Genomic DNA, 26,140 nt, shown 5'->3' on the forward strand with positions numbered 1-26,140 from the left:
GCAGAGTTTGTGCACAGGTGTGCTGAGAGTGTTTAAGTGGACTGATGAGTACCAGCTGACACAACACATATTTTGGTATCCTATGGTACTGGACTGTTAGTTGACTGCATGGATCTTCCATTTAATCCCTGGCTGCACCTAGAGCTGCAGCTCTAGTAAAAAATAGTAAAAACTATTGTTGCAATGGTGTTGGAAATGAAAAAAACCCCTGAGAATAGATATTTGAAATATTGGAATGTATATGATTAATAGCTTTAGATACTGAAAATTTGTTCTTTAGTATTCTTACATGCAGCATTCCTGTCTAAGTGAATGGGAATTCTGCCTGCATAAGCAGAACCCTGGCCCTAGTAATAACAAAATACATGCTTCAGAAAGATCAGATAACTGTACTCTGGATTCCTTTCCAGGTTCTTCCTTTATCTACCAGTATATTGGGATGTGTTATTAACAGTTGAAATCAATGAGTGTGTAGCATTGATTATAAATGGAACAAGTCTGAACACAATGTTTGAGTTACAAGAAACACTAAATAGGTGTAAGAATTCATAAAAATAACATGAAGTTAATAAGCGCATCATGGGTTGTATTGATCTGCTTTTCAAGGTTAATGGTAACTCTTTTTCTGTTTGTTTTTTTTTTTTTCTTTCTGTAAGATTGTGACCTTGGATGTGACCATAAAATTGATACTGAATATGATTTCAAAATATTGCCCTGTGTTATTCACTGTCATGGCTTAATATTCTGCAGCATAGATCTGTTTTAATAGAAAGAATTTGCCTTGATTCGTATTCTTCTGTTTTTCAGGAAAAGAAATGGAACAATTTCAGTAACTATCCAATCTAACATCTGTCTCATATCTTAAGGAAGCTTACAAATACTTGATTTGAATTGAGAAAATGACTGCAGCTATAGAAGAAAGTACCTGTCCAGAAAGTGGAACATCCTATAGTTAATTGAAAGTAGCATAAAATAAATATACCTGTTATGGTGCAATCCTGGAGTAAAGTTAACTCTATAGCACACAGGTAGCTCTCCAAGGAGAAAGAAAAAAGAACTTATTGTTTTTTCTAAATTATGGAAATTTTTTGGAAGACGTGGACATGGATTTTGAGCCTAGTCATGGTTTCATCGGAATTTCTCAGTAACAGCAGGCTTTCATACAATTCTCAAGGTAGGGGTCTGATCTCTGTAGCTGGTGAGAAGCATGTATTTTTGCGTTGTATTTGTGTAATATTTTCTAAACCATGTTTATGTAATTCATGAGCTCATCTGGGCTCTGCTCTTAGTTTTATCATGATTAATTGTCATACAGATAAAATTTCCTTATTCTAATTTCTCTCTGTCTACTTTTAACTGTAGGAAAGCCTTGCAAATTAAATCTTGTAAAACGTACTTGATAATATTTGAGAGACTTGCCATGATAAAATTAACATGCTTTTAGACTAGGAAGTAAGAATCTAATCTTGTTTTTACAATATAATCCTTTTCATTACTACTGTTTGTATTCTTGCAAGTGGATTTTATAGCTTTTTTTCTTTGAATGGTAGCAGTGGGAAAAATATGCCCTTAAGTTAGCCCAAATTATTTACATATTTTTGGTAAATAGGAAAAGATAGGTATTAAACAACTTTTCTATTTCCAAAGTGATAAGCAAATTAATAGGAACTCAAACATATTTTCTTGACTTACAAAGGAAGAAAATAATGTTTTATTTTATTTTGTAAAATGCTGCATTGTGCGCTTACCTGAAGGTGACTTTAACTCATGAGAGTGATGAAATTTACCCAAAAATGGTCTATGTTTATGCTACTACTTGTTGTTTCCTGTTATATTTTCTTCTCTTCTATGCCCACTCCCTGGATTGTCTTACCTTGTGATTGATTACAAAGAGGAATTCCTGTCTTACCTTGAACACTACCAAGTAACAATCCCAATAAGGGTTGATCAAAATGGAGCCTTCCTCAGCTTTACTGTGAAAAATCCTAAACCCTCAAGAAGGAGGAGGAGCACAGACCCTTATGACCAAGAACTGGCAGCATCTAAATTATTTTTTAAACTTTCTGCCTATGGCAAGCACTTTCATTTAAACCTGACTCTCAACACAGATTTGGTGTCCAGACATTTTACAGTAGAGTACTGGGGGAAAGATGGACCGCAATGGAAGCATGATTTCTTAGACCACTGTCATTACACAGGATATTTGCAAGACCAACACAGTACAACTAAAGTGGCCTTAAGCAACTGCAATGGTCTGGTAAGTCATTATTACATGTTATATTACAGTAGTGTGCTTGTCCCTTTTAAATTAGAGAAGAAGAATTAAATTGGTGTTTCTTGCAGTTTTTTGCCTTCCCTGTGGGAAGCAAGTAGACAGGAAGATGCAGAAAACCCCTAAAACCTGATCTAGGTCCTGGGGAAAAGGAGGTGTCAGTTTTTCAAGCTTAATATAAATACTGAGACTCAATTCTGTAGTCTTCTAGCAGGCAACCTCTGTAGTGTTTATAGTGTCTATGCTAGGCTTGCAGGATTATGTTTGTGCTAGATCTTTACGGTTATAAGAGTCTTCCAAGCTCAAGGGGCAGGGAGGAGGAAACAGTGGATCCTCCAGGGTACTGAATCTCTACAGAGAGATGTTGGTTGGACTGAACACCCACTGACTTTGAGTATTTGGGTTTAAAACTAAGTAAATAAAAGAGGAGGAATTGCTTGGTGTCGACATCATCATTGCTGTGAATTCAAAACGTGGAAAGTTTATAGCAAGTAACAGCATCAGAAAGTAATTATATAACTTTTTTACCAGAAAGATTTTGTTTACAAATTGTAAAGTTTTGCATTTAGAAGTAGAATTAGAAGTTCTTACCTAATTTATTCTCATCTCTTCTCTTACTGGTGATCTTGTGATCACATGACAGTAGTACATACATGGAGAAAGAAATTAAAAAATGAATGCAAAAAAGTAAAAAAGCAAGCTATTGAGTAACAAAATACTAAAATAGAAATACATGACTATGAAACACTAAATCAAGAGCCAGTGTTTTCTGTAGTAAAAATACACATACATATTTTATGGTTGCCCATTCTGGTTTTTATATGGTAGAATGCTGGTTGATCTTGTTAGGAATAGGTGATCTAACTAATTGCTAAGTTAAAAAAAAAAAAAATTGCACAGACTTGTTAAACTAATTCCCATTTGTCCTTGGAAGCACTGTTGAACAATGCCTCTTGAGATGTTACTTTCAAAAAAAAGCCAGCTGTTCCAGACCCAGATAGCTTGCATTATACCCAACTACTTGTGATATTCCTTAAACAGGCTAGTTTAACATTTCAGAGTGTTCCTGAAGAAAAATATTTAATGGGGATTTCCAGCGCTAAGTGAACACTTTCAAAGAAATGGAGTTAAAATGATGTTCCATTGAGTGTGGTATTACAGTTTGGTTCATGTAGACTTATAGCAGATATGTCTGAGTTAAGTACAATTTTCTCTTTGCAGTTTCCACGTAATAGAGTTGTTTTTTTTTTCCTGGTCAAATTCAGGCTTCAAAGCCAGTATACTCCATCTTTACTTGAGTTTTTTTCAGCTAAAAATATGATGGAGACAAAGTCCCGTCTTTCAGGACTCATTTCTTTAAAGGAGGCTGCAAGCCTCTTTATGCTAATTGCTGCATGCTAATTGATGCATAGACTAGTTGGTCCCCTTGGAGACTGCAGTAAGTGCCATGGTGATCCCATTACATTTCCTCTTTGACCTTGGCTCAGGGAGCGAGCCAAGAACTCCTGCCCTAGCCATAGCATAGCCATAGCTGACTCTTGTTTTCCTTTCATGCTAGGGAAATAAAGGTGGGATGAAGCACAAAAAAGTCTGTATTTTCCTATCATCTTTTCCCATCTGTTGCTCCTTATGGCACTTTTCTTCTAAAAAGCATGGAAGATGTCATAAGGAAGCCTGGCTCTCAAGAATCTTGGTTTTTATTTTCTTCTGTGCCCAACACCCTGAGGTGACATTTTGCATGTTTTTTCCCTTTGCTCTCAGGCTGTCCATTTTGCTGGAGTGAGGCTGCCTGTGGTTCTAGGCATCAGTATATTTTAGCTTTGTGTTTGTAAGTTAACTTCTGTGTAGAGTGTTTCCCAGTTAAATCATCATCGTCAGTGGCTGTGTTGTTGTCAGTCCTTATGTGTGTATTTCAGCTGGTAAGGCAGCCTTAATCTAGTCTTTGGGCGCACAAATTCTTCATGGTCATGCCTCTTTACTCAGGACTTCACATGTCAGGTGTGCACTTCATCCCTTAGGAAGATTTGGTCACAAGCATGTGAGGCTCCTGTGTTGCTCCAGAAACATCAGCAGGGTGACACATTGCTCTGTCTCAGAGGCATGAATCCTGCAGAAGGTGCAGCAGTAGTCTTGATTTGGTATCATCCTCTACTGTATGGAAACTCTTCAGTGTTGGCAGTGCCTTCCAGAGGACAGTGTATGGGAGTTACCACTCCATTCAGATAAATGCATCACAAAGTTATTTTTAAATGATGATTCCTACTAATGAATGTTTTGTTATACAGCTGCTGGTTAGAACATGTTTAATAAAGCAATTGGCAGTGAATATTGAAGACAGCATTACTTGTTTTAGCAATAGCTCAGAATGCATTGTACTTAAGGCATTTTTTGTATTTTCCTGTTTCATTGCTGGTCTGTGAATGACTGCCATTCATAGTCTAATAGTCCTTGATTAACATCTGTATTAAAGCCAGTCATTGTAAGTTTAACTCTTTACCTCTTAAGAGGTAGTTAGTTATATTTAATAGTGAATGTTGCTCACAAATAAAATCTATGCAATGTATTTACTCCGGCTGTCCTGTTAGGTTTCACTGCTGGCAAGTAGCTTAAATTTCTTCCCCTTATTTAATGTCTTGAATTATTCTTATTAGTTATTCAGAGTGGTTATGTGAGAACATGATTTAAATAGTGTATGTTGTATGTCTTTGAAGAACACTTATATTTGAGAAAAATGTTAGGAGGGCTTTCTCTGTTTCATTATAATAAAAGTGACAAGCAGTCACTTGATTTTCCTATCATTGTTTCTTGTTTCAGCCTCTCCCTCCATATTTTTCATTACCAAGTGCCCTAGAATTACAGGCTGCTACTTCCTGAAGCTTCATTCCAGCAGCTTCCATCTGCTGGGCCCTGATTATGCTATAAATTGTCTGAAGTTGTGAGTAAAGCTCTATAATCCAGTGAGCATTCAAGTGAGGAAATTGAAGGTCTTGTCCACAGGCTTGCTGGCTTCCAAACTTGTGTTTACTGTAGTGGATGCTACAGTTGTGGGTGGATTGCAGGTTGGGTGTATCATGAAGGGGCCAACAACGAGCAACATTTTAGGGGCTTTGGATGTTGGGTAAAAGGCAGCCAGACTGAGGCATTTTCTAAGCTATTTCATACTGAAGGAAAGAGGAAAAGAAATGGTGGTAGCATTGCTGAAGAGGGAGGAACTTCACCTTGGGGGAATAAAGTTTGACTCTGGGAGGAGCAAATTTCAGAGAAGTTCTGGAGCCTTCAGTAATGGAATCAAGCAAAACCCAGACTTTTTGCATTTTGACTCATCTTTGTCCTCTGCCAGGTGTCAAAGCTCTTAACTCAGTGCTCAAACAAGTTTTGCATGGTAGAAAATTTTGTATTTTTGTGCTGAAAAGGTCAGTAGTTGGAACTATTTTGAGGCTGCAGTGGTCCCCAGCAAATGGTTAATGTAAAACATGCAGTATTTCCATATATGTGAAGTTCATGCATTGCATAATGTTTGTGCTGGACAGCACAGTTATCTCCATCCAAACAGAAATGATAAAGAAGACACAGGTAGGTGGCTGTGGATTAAGAGCATGAGCTTACTTTTTCAGTGGGGAATTATTTTGCTGGAAGACTTAATGTTTGCTCATGCATTCCTAAATAAATATATTTATAAATTACTAATAACTTTCTTAAGAGTTAGTTCATTTGAACGCCATTTTTACTTCAAGGAATACATCTACTTTTATAGATCATAATTTTCATATACTATGGTATTTTTGACTGTATGTCAAATAATTCTGTATCAGGGTCTTTAAGGCTATCTTTGATACTCATATGTTTTTGCAGCACATCAGTATTTAGAAAATTATATACAAGCTGTCTCTATCCTAGTTTTAAGGTTTTAAGTTTTTGTTAGATTCCATGATGTGCTGTCTCAGGCCAGATCACTATTTGTTTCATGTTTGAGAGCACAGTAAGTTAATGCAATCTTCTTCCTCGGTAGTATAGCCAGCTGTTGACATACTGAACAACACTGACTTGTTTTCAGAAGTTTCCATTACTAGTACTTTAATATAAAGATGTTTAAACATAAAGCCTGAAGAGATTCAAGGTGTGGAAAAAGTGTGCAGCTATAATGCTGTGTGGAAAAGGCATGTGCTTACTTGTTCCCCATAATTCAGTTTGTTTTTGCAACTGATGGATGTCCCCCATCTGAAGGAGGTTAAGACCCTGGCTGGACAGCCTGACAGAAAAAGATTCTTTTTCACAAATTCAGGGGAACTCCATGTGGATTCACAGATTTGTCTGAGCATGTCAAACTGCTGGAACCAGACCTTGTATATTTTAGCATGAGTTGGCAGTCTGTAGTGGGATTGGATAACACAGGACCTCAAACAATCTGTTTTAGATAATAATCTTGGGAATGTTCCTTGTAGTAACATACTTGGTGCATTCAGCTTGTTTCTTATATCCATAGTATTATGTCAAAACCTTTTCTGGTCATTCTTATGTCTTAATGATATTTCTGGTGCTTTGGAGCAGAAGTTTAATTTATGAACTATTAAAATACAATAACAACACTTAAAAAGAAAATTAAAATTAATTAATTTTATTGCTTTAACTGGACATTATTTCAAAATCCTTTTTCAAATGAAGTTTTGTTTTCCTCAGATAGTGGATTATAAATCAAAGCTGGTATTTAGAATGTTGGTTTGGATATTATAGTATACTTCCCACTAGGTATTAATCAGGCATTGCTGAATACATAAACAATGCCAGAATCTCTAGCCAAATAAATTTTTGAAACTTGGAATATATGCTGGCCATCACCAAGCTACTTTTTAGTTGCAGTACTAAGAGTGCTTCTTAAAAATCAGTCATTTCACTGTTGAATCACTGTGATTCATCAAGACTGGTTGGATCAATTTAGCACTGGAAGAACAATTTTGTTTGCAGGCAAAAATACTGTTAGGCTTAAAGTTGTCTGCCTATGCCAGGCTTATGGGAAGGGCATATGCAGGGTCATTGTGTTTCCAGTGCTAATTAACTCACTCATCTGACTGAAGCAACTGACCACACATGTTTTAAAATTTATTTGTAGTTCCTTAACTAAGTGTTATTAAAATGTCTTTGCACCATTGCACCATAGCATTTGGGCAAATGAGATCAGATATCAGCTAGGCATTGTGGAAAGTGGTGATGCTGTCTTTTCTGTTTTCACTGCTTGTACCCGAAGGAACTGTGACCATTGTTCACAGATATTCTTTAGTTATGTGCAAGAGCATATATGCAATTTGTATAGAGAATTAGTGCTGCAATTAATAGTTTATACTATTTGAATTGACTTAGTTCTGCTGAGGTAGTCTTGCCATTTATAATTATCAGTTTCAGCATCTGATATAATTATCTCATTTATGCTTAGACTTGCAAACATGGCTGGACTTGAGTACAGACAGGAAGGATGTAGGCTCTGGAGGAATTTAGGTTAGGACCCACTCTGTCTCAGAGACAGTGCCACTGATTGGATGGTAGGATGGTGAGGCAGACAGCCTGATGGCGTTGTCCAGAACCACTCCGCAGGACTCTTTTCCTGTGGGAACATAATACCAGAGCTTACAATGGCTCAGGATTCACTTGAACCCAGATGTCTGACATGCAGACTGGATGCAGTCCAAACTGTCAAGGTTCTTTCTGCACATCTGGCAAGCCCAGTTACAATTTGTTTTATATTTTCAATACTGTTTAAGCAGCAGTATACCAGTAAATGATTTATTTTCTAGTAAAATCTTAGACTTCAAGTTACAAGAAGGCATTGTAAGAGTAATTTGATACTGGCATCTTCCAAGTGAATTTAGACCCTGATGTAGCCTTCTGAGTTAATAATTGAGTTTGTAACGAAAAATACCACTGAACAGAAACACTTATTTTTGCATTCACAATGTAAGAAATGAGTAATTGAAAACTGCGGTCTGTTCATACATATATTTTCACCATTTATAATAGAGTTCTATTTGGAAAACACTTGTTTTGATGTATTACGTAGGATTTTTCATTTTGTAAGTTTTATATTGTTGTTTCAGAAGTAGGCATTTTATGTACAAAACAGTAGCAGGACAAGCGCTTTGACCAAGAGTACAAAGACAAGCTCTGATCTTTGAAAACAGTGTTAGGATTTTTAGAGCAGATGCGGAGCCAGTGGTCCTATGACTGATCATAGAGGTCTTAAAAAAAGATTCATGTGTAGTACTTGTTTCACAGATAAAAGGTGTGGTAGAAATTTGTGATTCATCAAGTCAGGATATGAATGTAGAAGTTCCTGTTTCCAGGCTTCTGTCTGATTAGTAGCTCTTCCCTGTGTAGAAAGTTTGTACATTCAGAAGTTCCTACATATGGGTATCAGAATTTTTTATTTAGCGAACATTGGTGTAGAAGTCTGTCAGGGCTTATTCCCCAATATTTCTATATCTGAAAGGATCCAAAACCTGGATTTTCTGCTGAAGTTCAGTTTTAATTGCTGAAGGTTCAGGAAATTGCATAGTTGGCCTGAAATCTCCCCTTTCTTCCATAAACCACTTCCTGTTTGGAAGAAGCTGAGTTCACAAATGTGAAAGTTATGAGACTAGAATATCTACTATTCTGCACTGCAGTATGAGGAAAAAAAGTATTCATTTGTTATGGAGAATGAGGTCTAGTGTACAGTCTGCAATAACTCTGTTTGCTAGATTTATGGCAACAGTTTTTATGGAATAAATGCTTTGTAGACAGTGTAACTTAAGTTAATATAAGTAATTTGGTTTCTATTAACTAGCTCAGTTTTGGGATTGTGTTTAGATGTAAAATAAAAATGGTTTCTTTGAATATGTGTTCTAAAATTAGTCCTTCATGGTGTTTGCTTTTGTTGAAGTATTTGGCTTTAAGCATCTAACAGTGTGGCATCACAGAGGGATATTGGACTTGCTATAAGAGCAAGGGCATTTTGGCTTAGTGCAATTTTTAATGGATATGAATAATGTAATTTCAGAACATATCTGTTTGATGTAAAGTGATTATTTGTAATATTCTGAGACTATCTCTTGCTTTTTTAACTGCATGTACCAAAAAACAAGTGAAAGTTCTCCACAAATAGGACAATGATAGTTTTATTTTTTCTCTAAACTGTATTGTTTATAGGCATCTATTCTGCTCATACTAAATCAGGAGATGAGACCGGCTCATGCACTGCTTAATGTGTTAGCTTCTAGTTGTGGATTTCTTCACAGAGAATGTTTTTTTAAAGTTAAGTTTTGTGATAGTAGTTCCATATTGTCTATTGTAAGCTTTTGATTTCTTATTTGCTTCTTTAAGCATGGAGTCATTGCTACAGAAGATGATGAGTATTTTATTGAGCCTTTAAGAAATATAACAGAAGATTCTAGTAACTATAATTATGAGAATGGTCATCCTCATGTTATATACAAAAAATCTACCATGCACCAGCAGCACCTCTATGATCACAGTCACTGTGGAGTCTCAGGTAAACAAGAATGAGTGTCATTCCTTTTAAAAAATGGTAACTTGAGATGTATTTGAAGATCTTGCTTGTTTCACATTTAAGACATAGTGAAGGATATAGCTATGAGAATCTTCCTTCTGGGTGATGTAATGTCTTGTTGAAAAGTAGTTCTGATTTTTCTTTTTTTTCAGATTCAGATTGAGAATATAGTATATTTCAAAAACTAAGACAGCAGGAGTAAGTCTTGTTTTATGCCCATATTGTGTACAGTGGTAGAAATGAGGGCAGGCTTCCTCAAATGTGTATAAATGTACTTCATTTCCCAGCATGCTTGAATGACTACATATTACAGCTCAGTGTTTACTATGTGTTCAATCTCATTTGAAGAAACTTGATATGCAATAAATATGTAAGCGTTATGATTATCAAAACATTTGAAACTGAGTCCATATCTTTCTTGTTTATGGAGGTGTATAGTGTTTTGGTACTGTTTTTAGGTCAAGTTGGTTGACATTATCCATTATAGTCAAGTATGTGATTTACCTGTGTCTTATGGGCAGGATTACATAGTTTTGATGGAGAGATATTTTCCATATAAAGTAGTTTTAACCTTTCCAGATATGTTTTGAATACTCTGACATATCCTGTGCTTAAACTGTAAACTAACTTCTTGAAGACAGCATGAAGTAAACCTGACAAGTTCTTTTAGACCACAAAAGTAATTTTTTAACATGCTAGAAAAATGTTTTAACCTTGTCAATCGTTTATATTTCAGCAATAGCTTATTCTTAAAAGTTCAGTCCTAGGCAGTTGTATTTCATGAGATTCAGTGCATGGTGCAGACTGACAATAACTAATCTTAAAACAAAATAATATCATTGTTCATTGATGTAATTTATTTTAACTTCTTTTGGAGTTTATAATGTTTAGTGGCACTAGCTGTCTAAGGTTACAGTACAGATTGTCTGCAAGATCCCATTCTTGGGAGATAGCTTTTTCTTGAGTGTTTCAGTTAATTATGTTTATGGAATGTCAGACTTCATGTGTGTAACTTCTCTTTTAGTTTGAGAGCATTATTCAATATACATGCTTATAGTATTGCAAAACAAATCTCTTAAATGTTACTGCCTGCTAACTGTAAAATAAGGGTACTAGTATTTGTTCATTTTGGTGGGAGAGCTGTCATGTAAGCTGCTTGAAATAAGTGGAAGGTTTTGAAATGTAGGGAAATGTAATTTTTATCATTGTTATATCCCTACAAAAAAAAAAAAAAGGATACTGGCCTCTGTTGGATCTTGTCTTCTAGAGTAATTCTTAGAAGTCATTCTCCTCCAAGCCATGAATCAGAGGCAGCTACTTTTGTCAGGCTGTGTTCAGTTATTCTGGTGGTATCTGTTACATGGATCACAGGTTGATCAGAGCCATACATCTTGCATGCATTTTTTGTAAAACATGGTATAATATTTAGCATTTATTACTTAGTATAACTGATAACCTTTTTTTCTTGGAAGCTCCTGTGCATTGTCTCAGCTTTCATAGCCTCAAGTCCTTAATTTTTAAAGTACTAAAGCACTGCTTTTTACAAGCCTGAGAATATTATGATGCTCATTTATCCTTTTCCTGTTGTTCTGTATACTATTTCCACTCCATTAAAATGTCTGAAAAAATTCACTCTCTGCCAAGACTGCAAGGTCTTGCTTTTCCAGATGACATTCTGTTTTACCCTCATGGGTACCAAAGCCTTTTAAATTCATTTTCTCACCACAGTTGCAGCATATCTTAAAGGGAAATGGCATACAAAGCATCATGAAATACAAAATTATAATAAAAAAAGGCTAAAAAATAAAGTCAAATATTAATTTTCAGTTTTGCAGTTTTCACACCCAAGGATTCAAGCCAGGTATTCAGTGATGTTTAGGTAATTTGACTGGTTTTGGAAGTTTTGAACAGTCCAGTTTTGTGTTTTAAAATGCAAATGTCACAAAGCTGTAAGTACCTTTTGGCAGTATATGATTTATTTTGTCTGGAGACTTATTTTAACTTTACCTTCAGAACAGTTTTCCTAGCATTCTGTGCAGGGAGGAATCTGCTTGAGAAACTGTGCCACTATTCATTGTTTGTCAAGTTTCCCCTACTGTAACCTAGTTTATTTTGTGCCTCTTCTCCATCAGGGAAATAGTCAGGATTTTGAAGTGTTGATAGAGACAAGGGGAGTGTAGTTTCTGATCTTTCTGAGAAAAATGACAGTAATAGAATAGAAAGTGGAGTACAGAATTTGGTGAAAGCATGATCAGAATTGACTGGGGTCAGTAAGTGATGGGCCACTTCATAATCAATGGTAGAATTGTGGTAGCTTATACAAGAGGAGAATTGGAGAGGCATGGGGAATCAGACGTGAGCACAGGATACATTTTCATAATTTAAATTAGATTTTAAGCATTTAAACATAAAAATGTTCAGAATATAAAATGGTGAATTTGCGTTTCATTTCATTTATTGTTACCAATTAATTATGTTTCATTAAATATAGCTGAAATCACTAAGGTGTTGGTAAGAAGTTTTCCACTGCTAAATTCCAATTGCTTTTATTGGGGTTTGATACCACTGGATTATCTTGCAAAATACTGTATTTGTTTAGGATTGAGACACAACAAAAATTGACATATGAAAGCTGCAGAGTGGCAGATTATTTCTGGATAGTTCTACTGTTTTTTTGATTTATGTAGTGATTTCACTTGTGTCAGACCTTACAGTTGGTATATTCTAAAATATGGAATAAAACCTTGCTAGAAGCATGAAATAATGGTGCTAAAATATTTAGAAAAAACCAGCATAATGTTTTATTTTGAAATATTTTCCTTGTTGCATCTAACATAAGAAGTTTGCTATTACATTTTGAGATATTTTTCTATTTGTGCTTCTTTCTTTCTACCTTGACCACTACCCAATATCTTAGATGACTGACTTAGGAAAACTTGTGTACAGTAGTTGTGAGCTCCATGTCTACATGGGTTTGGATTTCTTTTCAGTTGCAGTTTAAAACCTAATTTAACATTTCTGCAATAATTATTTTGGGATCAATGATAATATTTTTCTGTGGGTTTTTTAAAATTTTTTCCATTTATTTTGCCTTTTTTTACTTCCTTATAATTATGTTCAATGTTAATGGAGTTTAATTTTTTCTTTTTTAACTTATGAATATGGTGAAAGAATGATGTAAGTTGCCACATAACTATTTTTACTAAATAAATTGTATATCATTAGTAATTGATATATTTAGCATTTATATAATTTTGAGATCAGCTGAAGCCTAAGCTTCTCATCTGATAAGAAAATGGGATATAGTTGTTCCTATGGAGTCTTCTGAGACCTTTGAAAGATAGATGATTCCAAAATAATCTTTTTTTTTTCCTATGAAAGTTTTATGTTTGAAATCAGTAATTGTTAAATCTTCAGAATAGTTTGCATTTTGAGTGAAAATTTTGAATTAATATGGAAACAGTACTTTCTAAAGTACTTCTAGCACTCCAAGAGCATCAGAAACCATCAGCATTTGTTATTTGAAAAAGACTGAATTTAAAAAAAAAATAGTACATGTCAGAGAAAATTCAGACATTTCTAAGACACTGTTTAAGTATGATGAAAATCTTTGAACAATTCAAGCAACTTTGAATTTTCTAGAACAGAAGTGGAAAACAGGAGAAAGCTTAGTAGTCATTATAGAATCCAAACCAGGCTTTAATACTTTGTACATGGTTTTTTAGAATGAATTATAACCACTGGAGAATGAAGACCATTTTCTTACTGGTGTTTTTATAACTACCAGGTTTACTTAAATTTTTTGACTTTTCTAAAATATGTGCCTTTTAGAGCCAGTACCATAGCCTCAAAAATTACGAAACACTGCAACAGTGGGAATGCTGAAGGTTTGTATTTCTGGTTTTGACCTGAACATACATTCTTTGTGGTGTAGTTTTTCTCTTTGAAATCAGTGTGCTTAGCTGACTTGCATAAATCATTGGTTTTTTACGGGAGGTACTGGTTCTATCTCTACTCATCCTTAGCTGACCCTGTTTTAGTAGAAGTAATGATGCAAGAAAATTACTCATTTGAGCAGTCCTGTTCAGACAGCTATAAATGTATCTGTTAGTGTTCTTGTGCTCATCTGTAAATACCAAGAATAACTTAGATATTTTGAAATCCTACTTAGATAAAACCAGACTAACAATATACTTTGCTAAACTTTAGCTTGAGAACTTTGCTGGCTTCCGTGGAAAAGGGATACATGATACACACTAAAAAAGACAAAAAGTTGAATCCATCCTTCCCTTCTTTTGTGGGGAAGGATGGATTAAATTTTGGTCTGAGGACAGGAATTAGAATTCATAGTCATCTTGTAATGTTTGTTTTGCTGATAATTCCAGCTCTTTGGATTTTTAATAATTGATCTCTTGCACACAAGGAATATTTTTCTGTATATTTACCCGGAAAAAAAAAATCAACATATTTGAACTGAAATTTGTGTTGAAATAACTATGGCAATTATCTCATGTCAGACCATTTAAAACTTTCCATTACAGTTAATTCACAAGGTAGACTAAATATAATCTGATAAATTACTGAAGAGAAAATTTATTCATTTTAGGCTTGTAAACCTAATTGCTTAAAATTACAGACTTTTACATGAGGGGAAAAGCTTTTTAGTGTTTTATGAGCATGTTTAATGCTTAGTAAATTTTGTAAACTTAGTAAATTTTGATAACTTTTACATTAAATTAGTAGATTTTGATAACTTAGTAAATTTTGATAACTTTTACATTAATTTTGAATTTTTGGTTTCTAGTATTTTTTTCCCAGAGGTTAGAGGCTGTCTTGTTCTTATTCTTATTCTTAAAATTCTGATGTGTTCTTGTGGTTAATTATAACTAATCTTTAATAGTAACATGAATGTGCAAAATGAGATATATTAAGAGAGGATTTTTTCTTTATCATTCTAATTCAAATTTAAGGAGAGTTGAGATTATTGGTGCTCAAAGTTGCCTTTCCATTATATACTTAGTTAAAAATAATTTAGAAAATAAAGAAATTTAATTTTTCTTTGCCTCAAGAAAGACTTCTTTGCTAGAAACTTGGAGATGGCAATCTCAACATAAACCAGCTGCATTTGAATGAGTTTTACTAGTGACTACCTCTCAAGTGTTTAATTGTTTTCGTTCCTAGAAGACCTCACAAGAAGCGGCAAACCTTGGTGGATGAATGATGCATCTGCTTTTCCAGCTTCACCTCCAGTCAATGGCACACTAAGGAGTCATAGTCGTCAGAAGAGATCTGTGAGCCTTGAACGGTTTGTGGAAACGCTGGTAGTAGCAGACAAAATGATGGTGGGATACCATGGTCGCAAAGACATTGAACACTACATTTTGAGTGTAATGAATATTGTAAGTTTCATCCTTCTCTCTGTTCATATCAATACCTATGTACTGAAATGTTAATGGACCTGTCAAGTGTTTGTTTATTGCCATGGATGATGCTTTAATATAAGCTCTAGCTTGCAGAAGTCGATAGTTTAAATACCGTAAATCTTAGCATTTTGGGAAAATGTCAAGAAGTATGTTGTGATTACTTTTAAATTGCTGTCTTTAATTTTGAATTCAAATAATTGCATTCAGATTATACAGTTCTATTCTGCTTACATCGACACTCTAAATGCTCATTGTGCTGGATGAATTATGAAACAAGGTATAAACAGTTTCAACTGAAAAGTGGGACTCAAAAAGAGTTTTTTTTTATGGAATGATCATTTTTTGGTCAAAAAATAAGTTGTATTTAGGTGACAATGGTACTTTACACAGTGGAACTACATGAGGAAATTGGGTTAATTTTTGACCTTTTAGGAAGCAAGTAGTGTTTCTTGTCTGACTTTGTGCCTTTTCTTATTTTCTGGAGGTCAGGTTGCCAAACTTTATCGTGATTCCAGTCTAGGAAACGTTGTGAATATTATAGTGACACGTTTGATTGTCCTCACTGAAGATCAGGTAAGAGCTGTTATGCTAAGTGTTATGCCTGTGAAATTCAAATTACATTATTGTATAATGTAGAGTTATTTAATAATAGCTTGAAGTGGCTGCCTCTGAGTACAAAACCTACCACATAATATTTTACTACTTTAATCAAGATGAAGCAGTTCAAAGAAATATTCCTCGTGTATCATCTCAAAGATATGTATTCTTACTTCAGGTGACTATTATTATACCTTTGGGGATGTCAGTTTTATTTTTAGATGTGTATTTAGATTTTTTTTTCTGTATTGACAAAATGATTATTAAAGTTGGAGCAGAAAGAATGATGGTTCAGTAATACACAGCTGAACTTGGGGTCGGATTTTACAGAAATAAAATTTGGCAAGAAGATTTTATTCCTAGAAACCACTGCTTCTAATTATAGTCCCATTTTAGTTTTCGAAAGGCTTAACAACTGACCTTAGTAATTTGTTTGGAACATTTCTGGTATGCATGTTGTATTGCAGCCAAACTTGGAGATAAACCACCATGCAGACAAGTCCCTCGATAGCTTCTGTAAGTGGCAGAAATCCATTCTCTCCCACCAAAGTGATGGAAACACCATTCCAGAAAATGGGATTGCCCACCATGATAATGCGGTTCTTATTACTAGGTATGGTCATTATAAGTATTGTGTTTATTTTATTTCTTGTAGCTTTCTTGTTCTTAGCATATATATGTCTAGAGGCTAGTTGCAAAAAAATATATTTGGTAGGTAACCTTAAAAGGAGGAAAATTAATAGATGCCTTGTCTTAAATATATCAGATAATTAAAGTTTAGATTAAGAATTTGGAAAAGTAAGATCTGCAAATCGCTTGCTTCTGCTGTTATTTTCACTTCATAATTGCCAATACAAAGTATTACAGTAGAAAAGATTGAACATTTTATACTTAATTAACTGAAAAGAATTCATAACATTGCAGAGAACAAAACAGAATGAAAAATGTATTGTTAATCATGTAAAGTGTTTTTGCAAGAATTTCAAGCTAGAACTTCAACTAGTGTAATAATATTTCTCTGAAAACAGGTTCTTGCAGATTCCAGCAATATGAGACTCTGCTTTGTAGCTGGTTTGATTTATTATTCTTAATTAAGATGAGAGCTGACAATTTTAATAGGTAGTTTCAAAGCCTGCATTTGTGCCCATTTGTTTGATTCTATTTCTCTGTTACTGTGATAAATTCAACATAACTGCACTGTGATCTTCTGATCCTGTTAAAGCATTCATGTCTCTCCCTTTGCAGTTTGGTGTAGGCAACTGTACTTTAATAGAAGATAAGTCTCACTATTATTGAAGGATAATATTTATTCTTTTGTTTAAGTAGCAGCAGGTTCATCTGCTCTTATTTTGATTAGGATCTTTTTATTATGATTTCTACTTTCCAGGACAAATTCTGTACTGCTTTTTATGTGACCTATTTCGGAATCATTCCATTCACTGCATAAAAAATTGAAATAGTGATTAAAATAATGTATCTTTTGTAGAATTTTGCATATAAATTGTGGAAGTTTATTTTTTTTTTCCTGAGGGAGGTGGTGTTTTTTCTTAGTTTTATTTGCATAATGAAAAAATCTTTTTATTTTTGAGAGGAAGTAGAAGCTAGTGAATCACTTGCATGTATTTTGTATTCATATTTCAGATATCATTACATATTATCTTAAATAGTACATATTAAAAATCAGAGTGATTAAATGCTAGAGTAACTCAGAAGGCTTTTAGATTTCAAGAAGTGTAAAAAAAAGATTAAACTCTGATACAAATAAATTGAATGCAATGAAAAATAAAATAATTGCATTCTAAGGTCTTAATTTTTCACAAAGGCTTTTGTTTACAATCAGTTTTGTGCCTATAACTAATTCCTTCACTAGGACTTTTGAAACAGAATATGTGATCACAGCTTTGCTACACATGAAATTTTCACTGGTATAATTTAGACAAGTGAAAAAATGTAATCCATGGGTGGTATGGTTGTGTCAGTTGAAGCTCCTCAATGTACATATGCATAAGTTGTATAGGCAACTCTGTATTTTTACTGCTACAGCTGGCTAACCTGACACTTTATTGGTGGTATTCTGGCATTACAAATCACCATTGTTTTCTTTCACAGCTGTGCTTTAGTGTTTGATTAGGGTATATTCTGTACTGGCTTCCCTGATGTGGTAGGATGTTCCAGTGGGATGTTCCCAGTAAAGTTCCAAATAGTTCTGTGTTTCCAGACAAAAGCTGAAGCCAGTGTTAACTTGCAAGCCTCTAAGTGTAAAAGGAGCAAGTTTTGAGAGAACGTGAGCAATAGCTATTCAAAATTACATTTTTTCATCAAAACCCAATAAATGTGGATGACTTTTTGTAGTTCTTCATTGTGGGGGCTATAATTATCTAAGTATGTAGCATGTGTATGCTGTCTTTTAAAAGGGATGCAAGAATTTTATAAATTCCTAGTTTTCTTCCAAGAAGTCTTTACCTCTAAGGGTATACCTGTATTTTAAGTCAGTGAAGTGCCTCAGTGTTGTGTCTGCAGGTAGTAATACCTACCTTTATAAAGTTCAGTTATAAATGCTTTCACAGCAAAATTCTTATAATAATTCATTTATATAATAATTGTGATTCCTTAAAATAAACACAAGGGCTGCACTAATCAATTTGAGTGGATAAATCCAGCTTTTTCTGAAAACTACTAGCTATCCCAGCTGTTATAATAAAATAAATCAGGTTATGTGAAGAATTGATAGTTCTTTTTTGGGGTTGGAAGGAGTAAGGACAAATTTATATTAATATAAACATGTAAATCCACTACTTTAATAATTCTAAATTGATTTCTGAAATGTTTATATACTTGTTTTCATTCTTTTGTCTAACTTTCACTTGATGAACTAGTTTTAAGGCATTATATGAGAAAGAGAAGGTTAAAGCAATGGTTCTTTAAAATCATAATGTACTGGAAAGGTCTTTAATGTCCACATCTATCCAAACGAATTTGAGCCTCTACTACCAAAAATTAGGATACTTTTTAGCAGCTCCAGTAGTATTTTTAAAGTAGTTTCCTGAATCTGTCCCACTGATGCTGCTCTGCTTTGTACGGAGTAATTACATTTTTATTGACTTTGACACTGGAATCAATTTTTTGCTCATTGTGCGTACTTCTACTTTATGGAAAGTAGAAAAGTTTCAATTCAACATTATGAATAGTTTTGTGTTGATTAAAACCAGATTTTTAGTAAGCATTGATGTATTTGAAAATAGTACTGAGTCCTATCTAAGTATTTAAATTTGCAACCACAACAGTTTTTATCTGAAATGTGGGGCAGATGTTTTAAGAAAATGAGTCATTCCCTTCAACCATGTAAATGAAGACAGGACTTCACCTTTTCTTTGCTATCCCGTCATGTTGCTTTCAAAGATGTCATGGTCTGATTTGGGAAAAACAGTATTAAGGCTGCACATTCTGTAGGAGTATCTGCTTGATCAACGCAGAAAGACTTTTGTATCCTAAATAAGCTGTGTGCTAAAACCAGGTAGCCTCACTGGAGTGGAGCTATGTCAAACTGATCTCTTAAGTCCCACAGAAGCGTTGCCATGCCTACTAAGCCACCAGTCTTTGGACAAGAGCCTGCCTGTGTTTGGTGTGCCTGGTCTATGGGCCTTTCTGGTCACGGTCCTGCAGCCACCCTGCAGTCTGCTAAGTGGGTAGGGAATTGCAGAAAACTTCTTGTTTGCTAATTAAAAATACACAGGCCAGAGACTGGTCTAAGTAAGACCTTGTGCTGTGTATCACCTACATTTTTCCTGTAAGAGAATATATTTAGCTGTCAGAATTCAGTGTTTTATCCTGAAATTGTCCAAGTTGGGTTCTTGGAAGTAGGTGGAAGTAAAATACTAAGTAGACAGACTTGGTATAATGCTGTAAAGACAATGCCGCCTTTTTTCATGAAGATTTTAGATAAACCTAGTGAATCCTTAAAATTATTTTGTACTACAAAATAATAAAAATAGGAGAAAGACTTGTATGGATCTAATCTCAAGTCCTTTGATAAACAGAGAGTTCTTGCATTTGGTTTCTGTATTCTTGCATCATTATGTGATACTCTTGCTTTTTAGCACAATGTCAGATAATTAATTTTAAAAGCCAGTGTAAATTTTGAGGCTTGTGCATCCCACCCCAGTGTAGAGGTATCAGTGTGCCTTTTTGAAGTTAGTTCTTATTTGGTGATTTGTTTTTTTTCAGTCTTCCTTGGTAGGCTGCTTCCTCTTTTTGTTTCTTCTGAAACTCTTTAAGAAATAGGGTCTCCATAGATTGCTGACCCACAAAACTTAAGAGCTATAGTGTACAGCTCTTATTTTATTTTTATTTATATTTTTTAACTAAGCTCCTCTTCCATTTTGATTAGTTGCTTCCTTCTCTTGATCTTAAAGATCATGAAGTAGGAATTGTGGCATTCCTTAAGAATGGCTTCGTTAACTCTGCATTATGAACAGAACCATTCCTTTTTCTGTGTACCTCCATGGCCAGAAGCTTGGATTCTAGGTTACACATTGTAACAGGATTGAGAAGGTGAAAATTTTTTAAAATTTTGTTTTTCCTTTACACTGGAAGTGCTCTCTGGTGCGACATTTCTCTATAGCTCAAGAGGCTTAGTTTGATTTGTCCAGGTACTAAATAGTTGTTTATTCAGACGATGTGTGGCTGACTCTCTAAACATTGCAGCAATGGAGTGTTTTGCTGCTGAGATGGAGATTACTTTGCCTCCTGGTGTGCTAGTAGATCAAGTAAAAATGCGTACTGGATGGGCTATAGAAAGGAAGGTTTCGGGGGAAGTTGAGGTGTGTGTGTCTAAAGGGACAGAATCTAGTCTGTGAGATGCAATTGTTTTAAACACAGAAACATTTCAGACCTCAATCACTTAAGAAAACAGTACTTCTCAAAAATTGTTGAATGAAGTGTCATCTACTCTTGGTGGTTCACACACCATGAGTTTGTTTTATGTTTTAAAAGGAAAACAAATTCACTATGCTTGACATAAACATTAAGATCTCTTTGCAGCTAGGGCGCTTTTATAGAATCGTTCCTTGCAGAAAACTTACTAGACTTAATTTTAAGACTGTAAACCTGTGTGGTTTTATGTAGATACACCTTCTGAAATTCTTGACTTAAAATACCTTAAAATACAAAAATCTTTTACTTGGATTGAAATCCACTTGAGTTAAGTTCACAAGTGGTTTACTGCTTTAGCAGCAATTACTTCCACAGCCCTACGGAACTGATATGCCCTGTTGGAAGGATCCCTATTTGGTTGAATAAAGAATAAGAGCTGTAGATGTTTTTATTTTGATATAAGCTAATAATTGATATAATAACAATTTTGATAATTGATTAAATCAAATACACCTTGATTTGCAGGTTGTACTGATGACAGTAAAAATGCTCAGTACCCTAGATGGTATAATTTTTCTATTTGTCTGGGTCCTAAGTGGGTTTGTATATATTAATGTTGTGAGACAGTGAATGAGCTCTCTCTTAATAGACACTGGTATTTTTGCTGGGTACTTGTAACTAATTAAGTAGGTGTATTGCTAAGCAGTGTAATATGGCTGCTATTGCCATCAACACCAGTATGAGTGTGCAGCATTTCTCTAGCAACACTATTGAAGCCCATATGGGAGGCATTAGCATTGTTACATGGTGGATTTTTTGAGTCTTTCAAGGAGAGAATTTTACAAAGCTGGTTTATGTTTATTGAATATGCATAAGATTAATTTCACAATGGTTCAGTCAGTTGTTTGGCTCATTCATGTGCCCTTATGGGTAAGGGGCACTTTCATTTGTCTGTGAGATGCATCCAATGTACAGGCCAGTGATGCCAGTTTTTCTTAGGACACAGAAAATAGATTTAAATGGCAGCTATCCTAAACTCCTGTAATTCTTGTGGTTCATAATCTAAGAAGAGAAATGTTTCTGACATTGCTGTAGATACTCAAGAGGAACAAAACGTTTCTTGTTTCATTTTGCATACCTGTGTAGAGCTGACCACAATCATGCCTTTAATTTTTTTAAAAACTTTAGAGTTTTTAAGCAGCCAGGGATGATTTTGTAGTTGCATTGTCCAGATAACAGTCCTAAAAAAAAATTTGTTTAATGGCTACTCTTTTCCTTTTGCATGTCAGTTACCTATAGGTTAGTTATATATTTTTATTCTGCAATAGTAGAATAAAAATATATAGCATTCCCCCATCAGGTTCTGAACTATTTAAGGCATTTGGTAGCAAGGTGAGGCCAACCAGCCAGGACTCTGCACATTCCTTTACTCCTGCAGGTCCAAGATTATTATGCTTCTTTTCTGAGGCGTTTTCCACTTTTCTTCTGGGCTTCTTAAGTTGTTGCAAGATTTCTCTTTTATATAGAGTACTCTTATCAAGCTCCATGAACACAATTTCCTAGCTTTGTCCAATAAATCTGTAGATCCAAAGCATTTCTCTTCTCATGTAGCCTTGTCTTGGATCCTTGTCCTGTGGCTGGTTCCTCTGTTCATAAGAAGAGCTCCAATTTCAAGCAGTAATTCCATGTCTTGTTTCTTACTTACTTGACTCTGAAGTCCACTAAGCAGTTTTCACCCTCGTTTTTTGTGTAGCCTTTTAGCTTTTTCTGCTGGAGTTCCTTGAGATGAATTTAAGCCCCTGACAGGAGACTGTGCTTCCTGATTTGATTTTTGTGCAAAAATCATAATGGTGTCCATTTACTTGGTTTTCTTGTGACCACATGTGTAAGATTGAGGGAGAGGTTTGAAAAGCAGAGAGGCATATATTGCCCCTAGTGTCTGTCTCTGCAGATAGATAAAATGTAAGGAGCCAGCTTCCAAATAGTAGCACTAAATCTCCATTTATCTTAATTTTCAGTGAAGTGAATGGGTCTAAGAGGAAAAAATGTGTCTGCATATTCAAAATGATGTGTTTGGGCAAAAAAACCCCAACAAATTGAAGTCTGTTGGGCTTTGCTCAGCAGACTGGGGAAAGTGAGGCATTTTATGTTGTCTACAGTGCTGCACATAGGAATGTTTATTCCAGGGTTTTTATACAGGATGTATTCCTTACACTCCTTTTTAGAGACCTGCTGTTGACCACTTGAATCAGTCACGTTGCTAGATATGGCACCACTGTCATAGCTTTTATGTTCTTACTTCTTTTATGTTCTTACTGTATCAAAAACATGTTGGGGGTCTTTGCTATCTCTGCTAAGGCATATTCTTTGGAATGATGAGAGATTGATAAAAGAGAAATTGTGACTGAGACATGCAGCACAGCAACTGTGATCTGTGCGCAGATGATTCACTTTAGGTAAATCTGGGTCTAGAGCCATGTTCCATGATTGCAAGCACTGTGCATTCTCTGTGGGGGGGTAAACCTACTCAAAGATCTCAGTGAAGAATTCTCTGTTACCCATTTTCTGTCTTTTTGTGAGATGAGAGTCTGTAGGCTGTGACATGACAGAAATCAGTAGATAAAACAGGCAATAGAAGAAAATAGGAAGTAGTTGGAAATTAATGAAAATCCCTTGGCATATTATGTAGTTCTCCTTTCTGGGACAATTATAAAAATGTTGAGTGGGTTTTTTTATTCCCCCATCTCATGTTAGCAGGAAAAGGTTGGAAATATTGTTCAGGTGTCCACTCGTGGCTGAGAAATTTTTTTTGTGAGTGCTCTTTTGGTTGGTTGGTTGGTTGGTTGGTTGGTTGGTTGGTTGGTTGGTTGGTTGGTTGGTTGGTTGGTTGGTTGGTTGGTTGGATTTTTTTGAGGGGTAGAGGAGGGTAAATTTGTCTTTAAACTTTATTCCTAGATTTTGTAGCTGAAGGGGATCAAATAGACTCTGTGGGATTTGAGGGAACTCATGTGGAACAATAAAGTAGCTAGAATGTGAATCTGAAAAGCTGCTTATTGCATGGCAAATGTCAACCAGCAGGTTATTTGCAGCTAATTAACAAGCACAATGTGTGAGTGGAATGTTTTCTAATTAATAAAAAGGCTGTTGTTTTTAAATTCTGATGCCATTAGTTGACTCTGAGTGTACAGCTGGTTAGTTACAAGATGTGTAGTCTGATTTAGTTCATAAAATTTTAGTCTGTGGGGGTGAAAGGATGGAAAAGGTATAAGGTATACCCAGAGTTTGCCTAATCCATTCCAGATGGACCAAATGTGTTCAAACTGTGCTTTATTTAATACCAAATCCAGAAGAGTGACCAATGTCATGGAGTTAAGCACAGATTTTCATTCATGCTCTGACTTCAAGTCTGAAAGCTCCTTTTTTTTTTTTTTTTTTTTTTTTTTTTTTTTTTTTTTTTGGTTGTTGTTAGGTTGATTAAAATAAATGGTACTGAATAAAAAGACTCAATAAAAATAATATTCTCCTATCTCAACTGAAATAGGAAAGACAGAAATTTTGGGTGTAATCCCACAAATTTATCTTAAGATGTGCTCACTGAGAGGAGCTGGTTACACATCTGTGATTTTCTGAATTGGAAAATTTGAGAATATCTACCAGCACACAGGATGAACAATGCAATTCATAACTGCCCAGGTAAAGTCTTCCTATAAATCTGGCAAGGAAACTTTTGGCAATTAAAAATGTATCAGGATAAATGTATAAAATGCCAAACTCCATATGCTGTTGATAGTAATGATATGTTAATGTCTTCTGTAGTTTATAAATATATTTTTCCATTTTTACACTAGATTTACCACAGAAAGAAATAAAAACCCAGTGAAAAATACTTTTTTATTCCCTATTCCCCCCTCCCCCCCTTTTTTTTTCTCTCCAGGCATTCACCTTCTGAGTTGCACAAAGGGTCATAAAACTATTCAAATTATAGTTTTTCCAGGAAATGTTTGGTGGTAATAGTTTAGGATATCTGCTAGAACACTCAGTTACTGCTTGGCCAGATATCTGACAAAGGCCTTTCTAGCAGTTTCAAATGTTGTACTTTGTTGTTTTTTTTTTTTTTTTTGTTTAAAAATATCTCATTTTTAAGTTTTCTTAGTAGTCTAAGTAGAATACTTACCTTCTTCTATGTTTTTCCCTTCTCTTGGGGATGTTATTATTTTCATAACCTGCAATGACTGGCAGAATAATACATTTGCCAGTGAGTATTTTTTTTCCCATTCTTAACAATCCAGAAAAACATACTAGGCCAGTTTATTCCCTGGATTTTGACCAGATTTGGATTTTGATCTGTTGTGTAAATTCTGTCTCTTGCCACACATGAATATATATGTACTACAATTTCATGTTTTCTTCACATTTTAAACATGACTCTGGACTATTTAGCTCAACTTTACAGCTACCTTTTATTATATTGGTTATGTATAAATATATTAAAAATGTGGTCTTAATTAGGACACTGGTTGTAAATTCATTCTTTTAGTGGCAACATCATATCTATTTAATTTTAGTATTCACTATTCTCTAGTTTCTGGTAATTTACTCCAGTCTTTCTAATGGAGGGCATGATTCTTTATGCTTTGAGGTCACTTTCAGCATGCCCTTTATTTTAGTAGGATCTGGATAAGATTTCAGTTGGAGTTTATGGGTATTTCATTTTAATTATGCAAATAGTGAAGTAAAATCTAAACTGAGCACTGTCTGTTCCATGCTGCTTAAAACTTTCTGAAAAATGTTGTAGTGGAATAATGAAGTAATGTGCATGAGTGTCTCAACGTTTTTTAAATCAGGTATGGTATTTTCTCTGAGGAGTTACATATTTCTGTATTAAATTAATGGCTTTTATAAACTTCCTATCTAATTTTTAAGTATATTCAATGTGTTAAGTGTACTTTCCAAAGTGATTAGCACTACTTAACAGTGAGTTTTTTGGTGATTTTTTTTTCCCCCCTGCTTGCTTGCTCTCAGTGAATCTACAGCAAAGAAGTGACACTTCAAGGGAAGTGTCTGGAAATTTTCTAGTTATTTTCAAAGAGAGGTGTGAATAGGCAGGAGCAGAGGACATTACAGAATCATCTCAAGCAAAGAAATAAATTGTATTTCGTGTCTGCAGTTGTAATTGTTCTGTTTCACTTTCATAGTGTATGATGAAATGTAACTTTAATAGCTATTAAAATTCTGACTGACCTGGATGGTGGAAGTGAAGTAAAAATCTGCAGTTAAAATTATGTACTTGAATATTTTATAATTGCCATGCTGGATTTACCACGTGTACAGGGCTAATTGGTACTGAAGTGGATTTTGAAGTCAGATTTGCTAAACAAGAGATACATTTTTTCTATGAACTCATATAAAATCAAACTCTTTTGTTTTCAGTTCAAATAC

The 26,140-nt window shown here is 34.7% G+C and overlaps 1 protein-coding gene across 1 annotated transcript in view; it reads left to right on the top strand.

Moving 5' to 3' along the window:
* Positions 1-26,140, top strand: part of ADAMTS6 (ADAM metallopeptidase with thrombospondin type 1 motif 6) — a 146,515-nt gene that overhangs the window by 4,631 nt on the left and 115,744 nt on the right. The window contains exons 2-7 of the mRNA XM_018923209.3: positions 808-1,174; positions 1,893-2,257; positions 9,623-9,791; positions 14,991-15,208; positions 15,722-15,805; positions 16,297-16,442. Coding sequence (XP_018778754.2) covers positions 1,078-1,174; positions 1,893-2,257; positions 9,623-9,791; positions 14,991-15,208; positions 15,722-15,805; positions 16,297-16,442 — 1,079 coding nt within the window. The 5' untranslated portion in view covers positions 808-1,077. The remainder of the gene's footprint in view (positions 1-807; positions 1,175-1,892; positions 2,258-9,622; positions 9,792-14,990; positions 15,209-15,721; positions 15,806-16,296; positions 16,443-26,140) is intronic.

This window comes from Serinus canaria, chromosome Z, assembly GCF_022539315.1.
Source record: "Serinus canaria isolate serCan28SL12 chromosome Z, serCan2020, whole genome shotgun sequence".
Lineage (NCBI taxonomy): Eukaryota > Metazoa > Chordata > Aves > Passeriformes > Fringillidae > Serinus > Serinus canaria.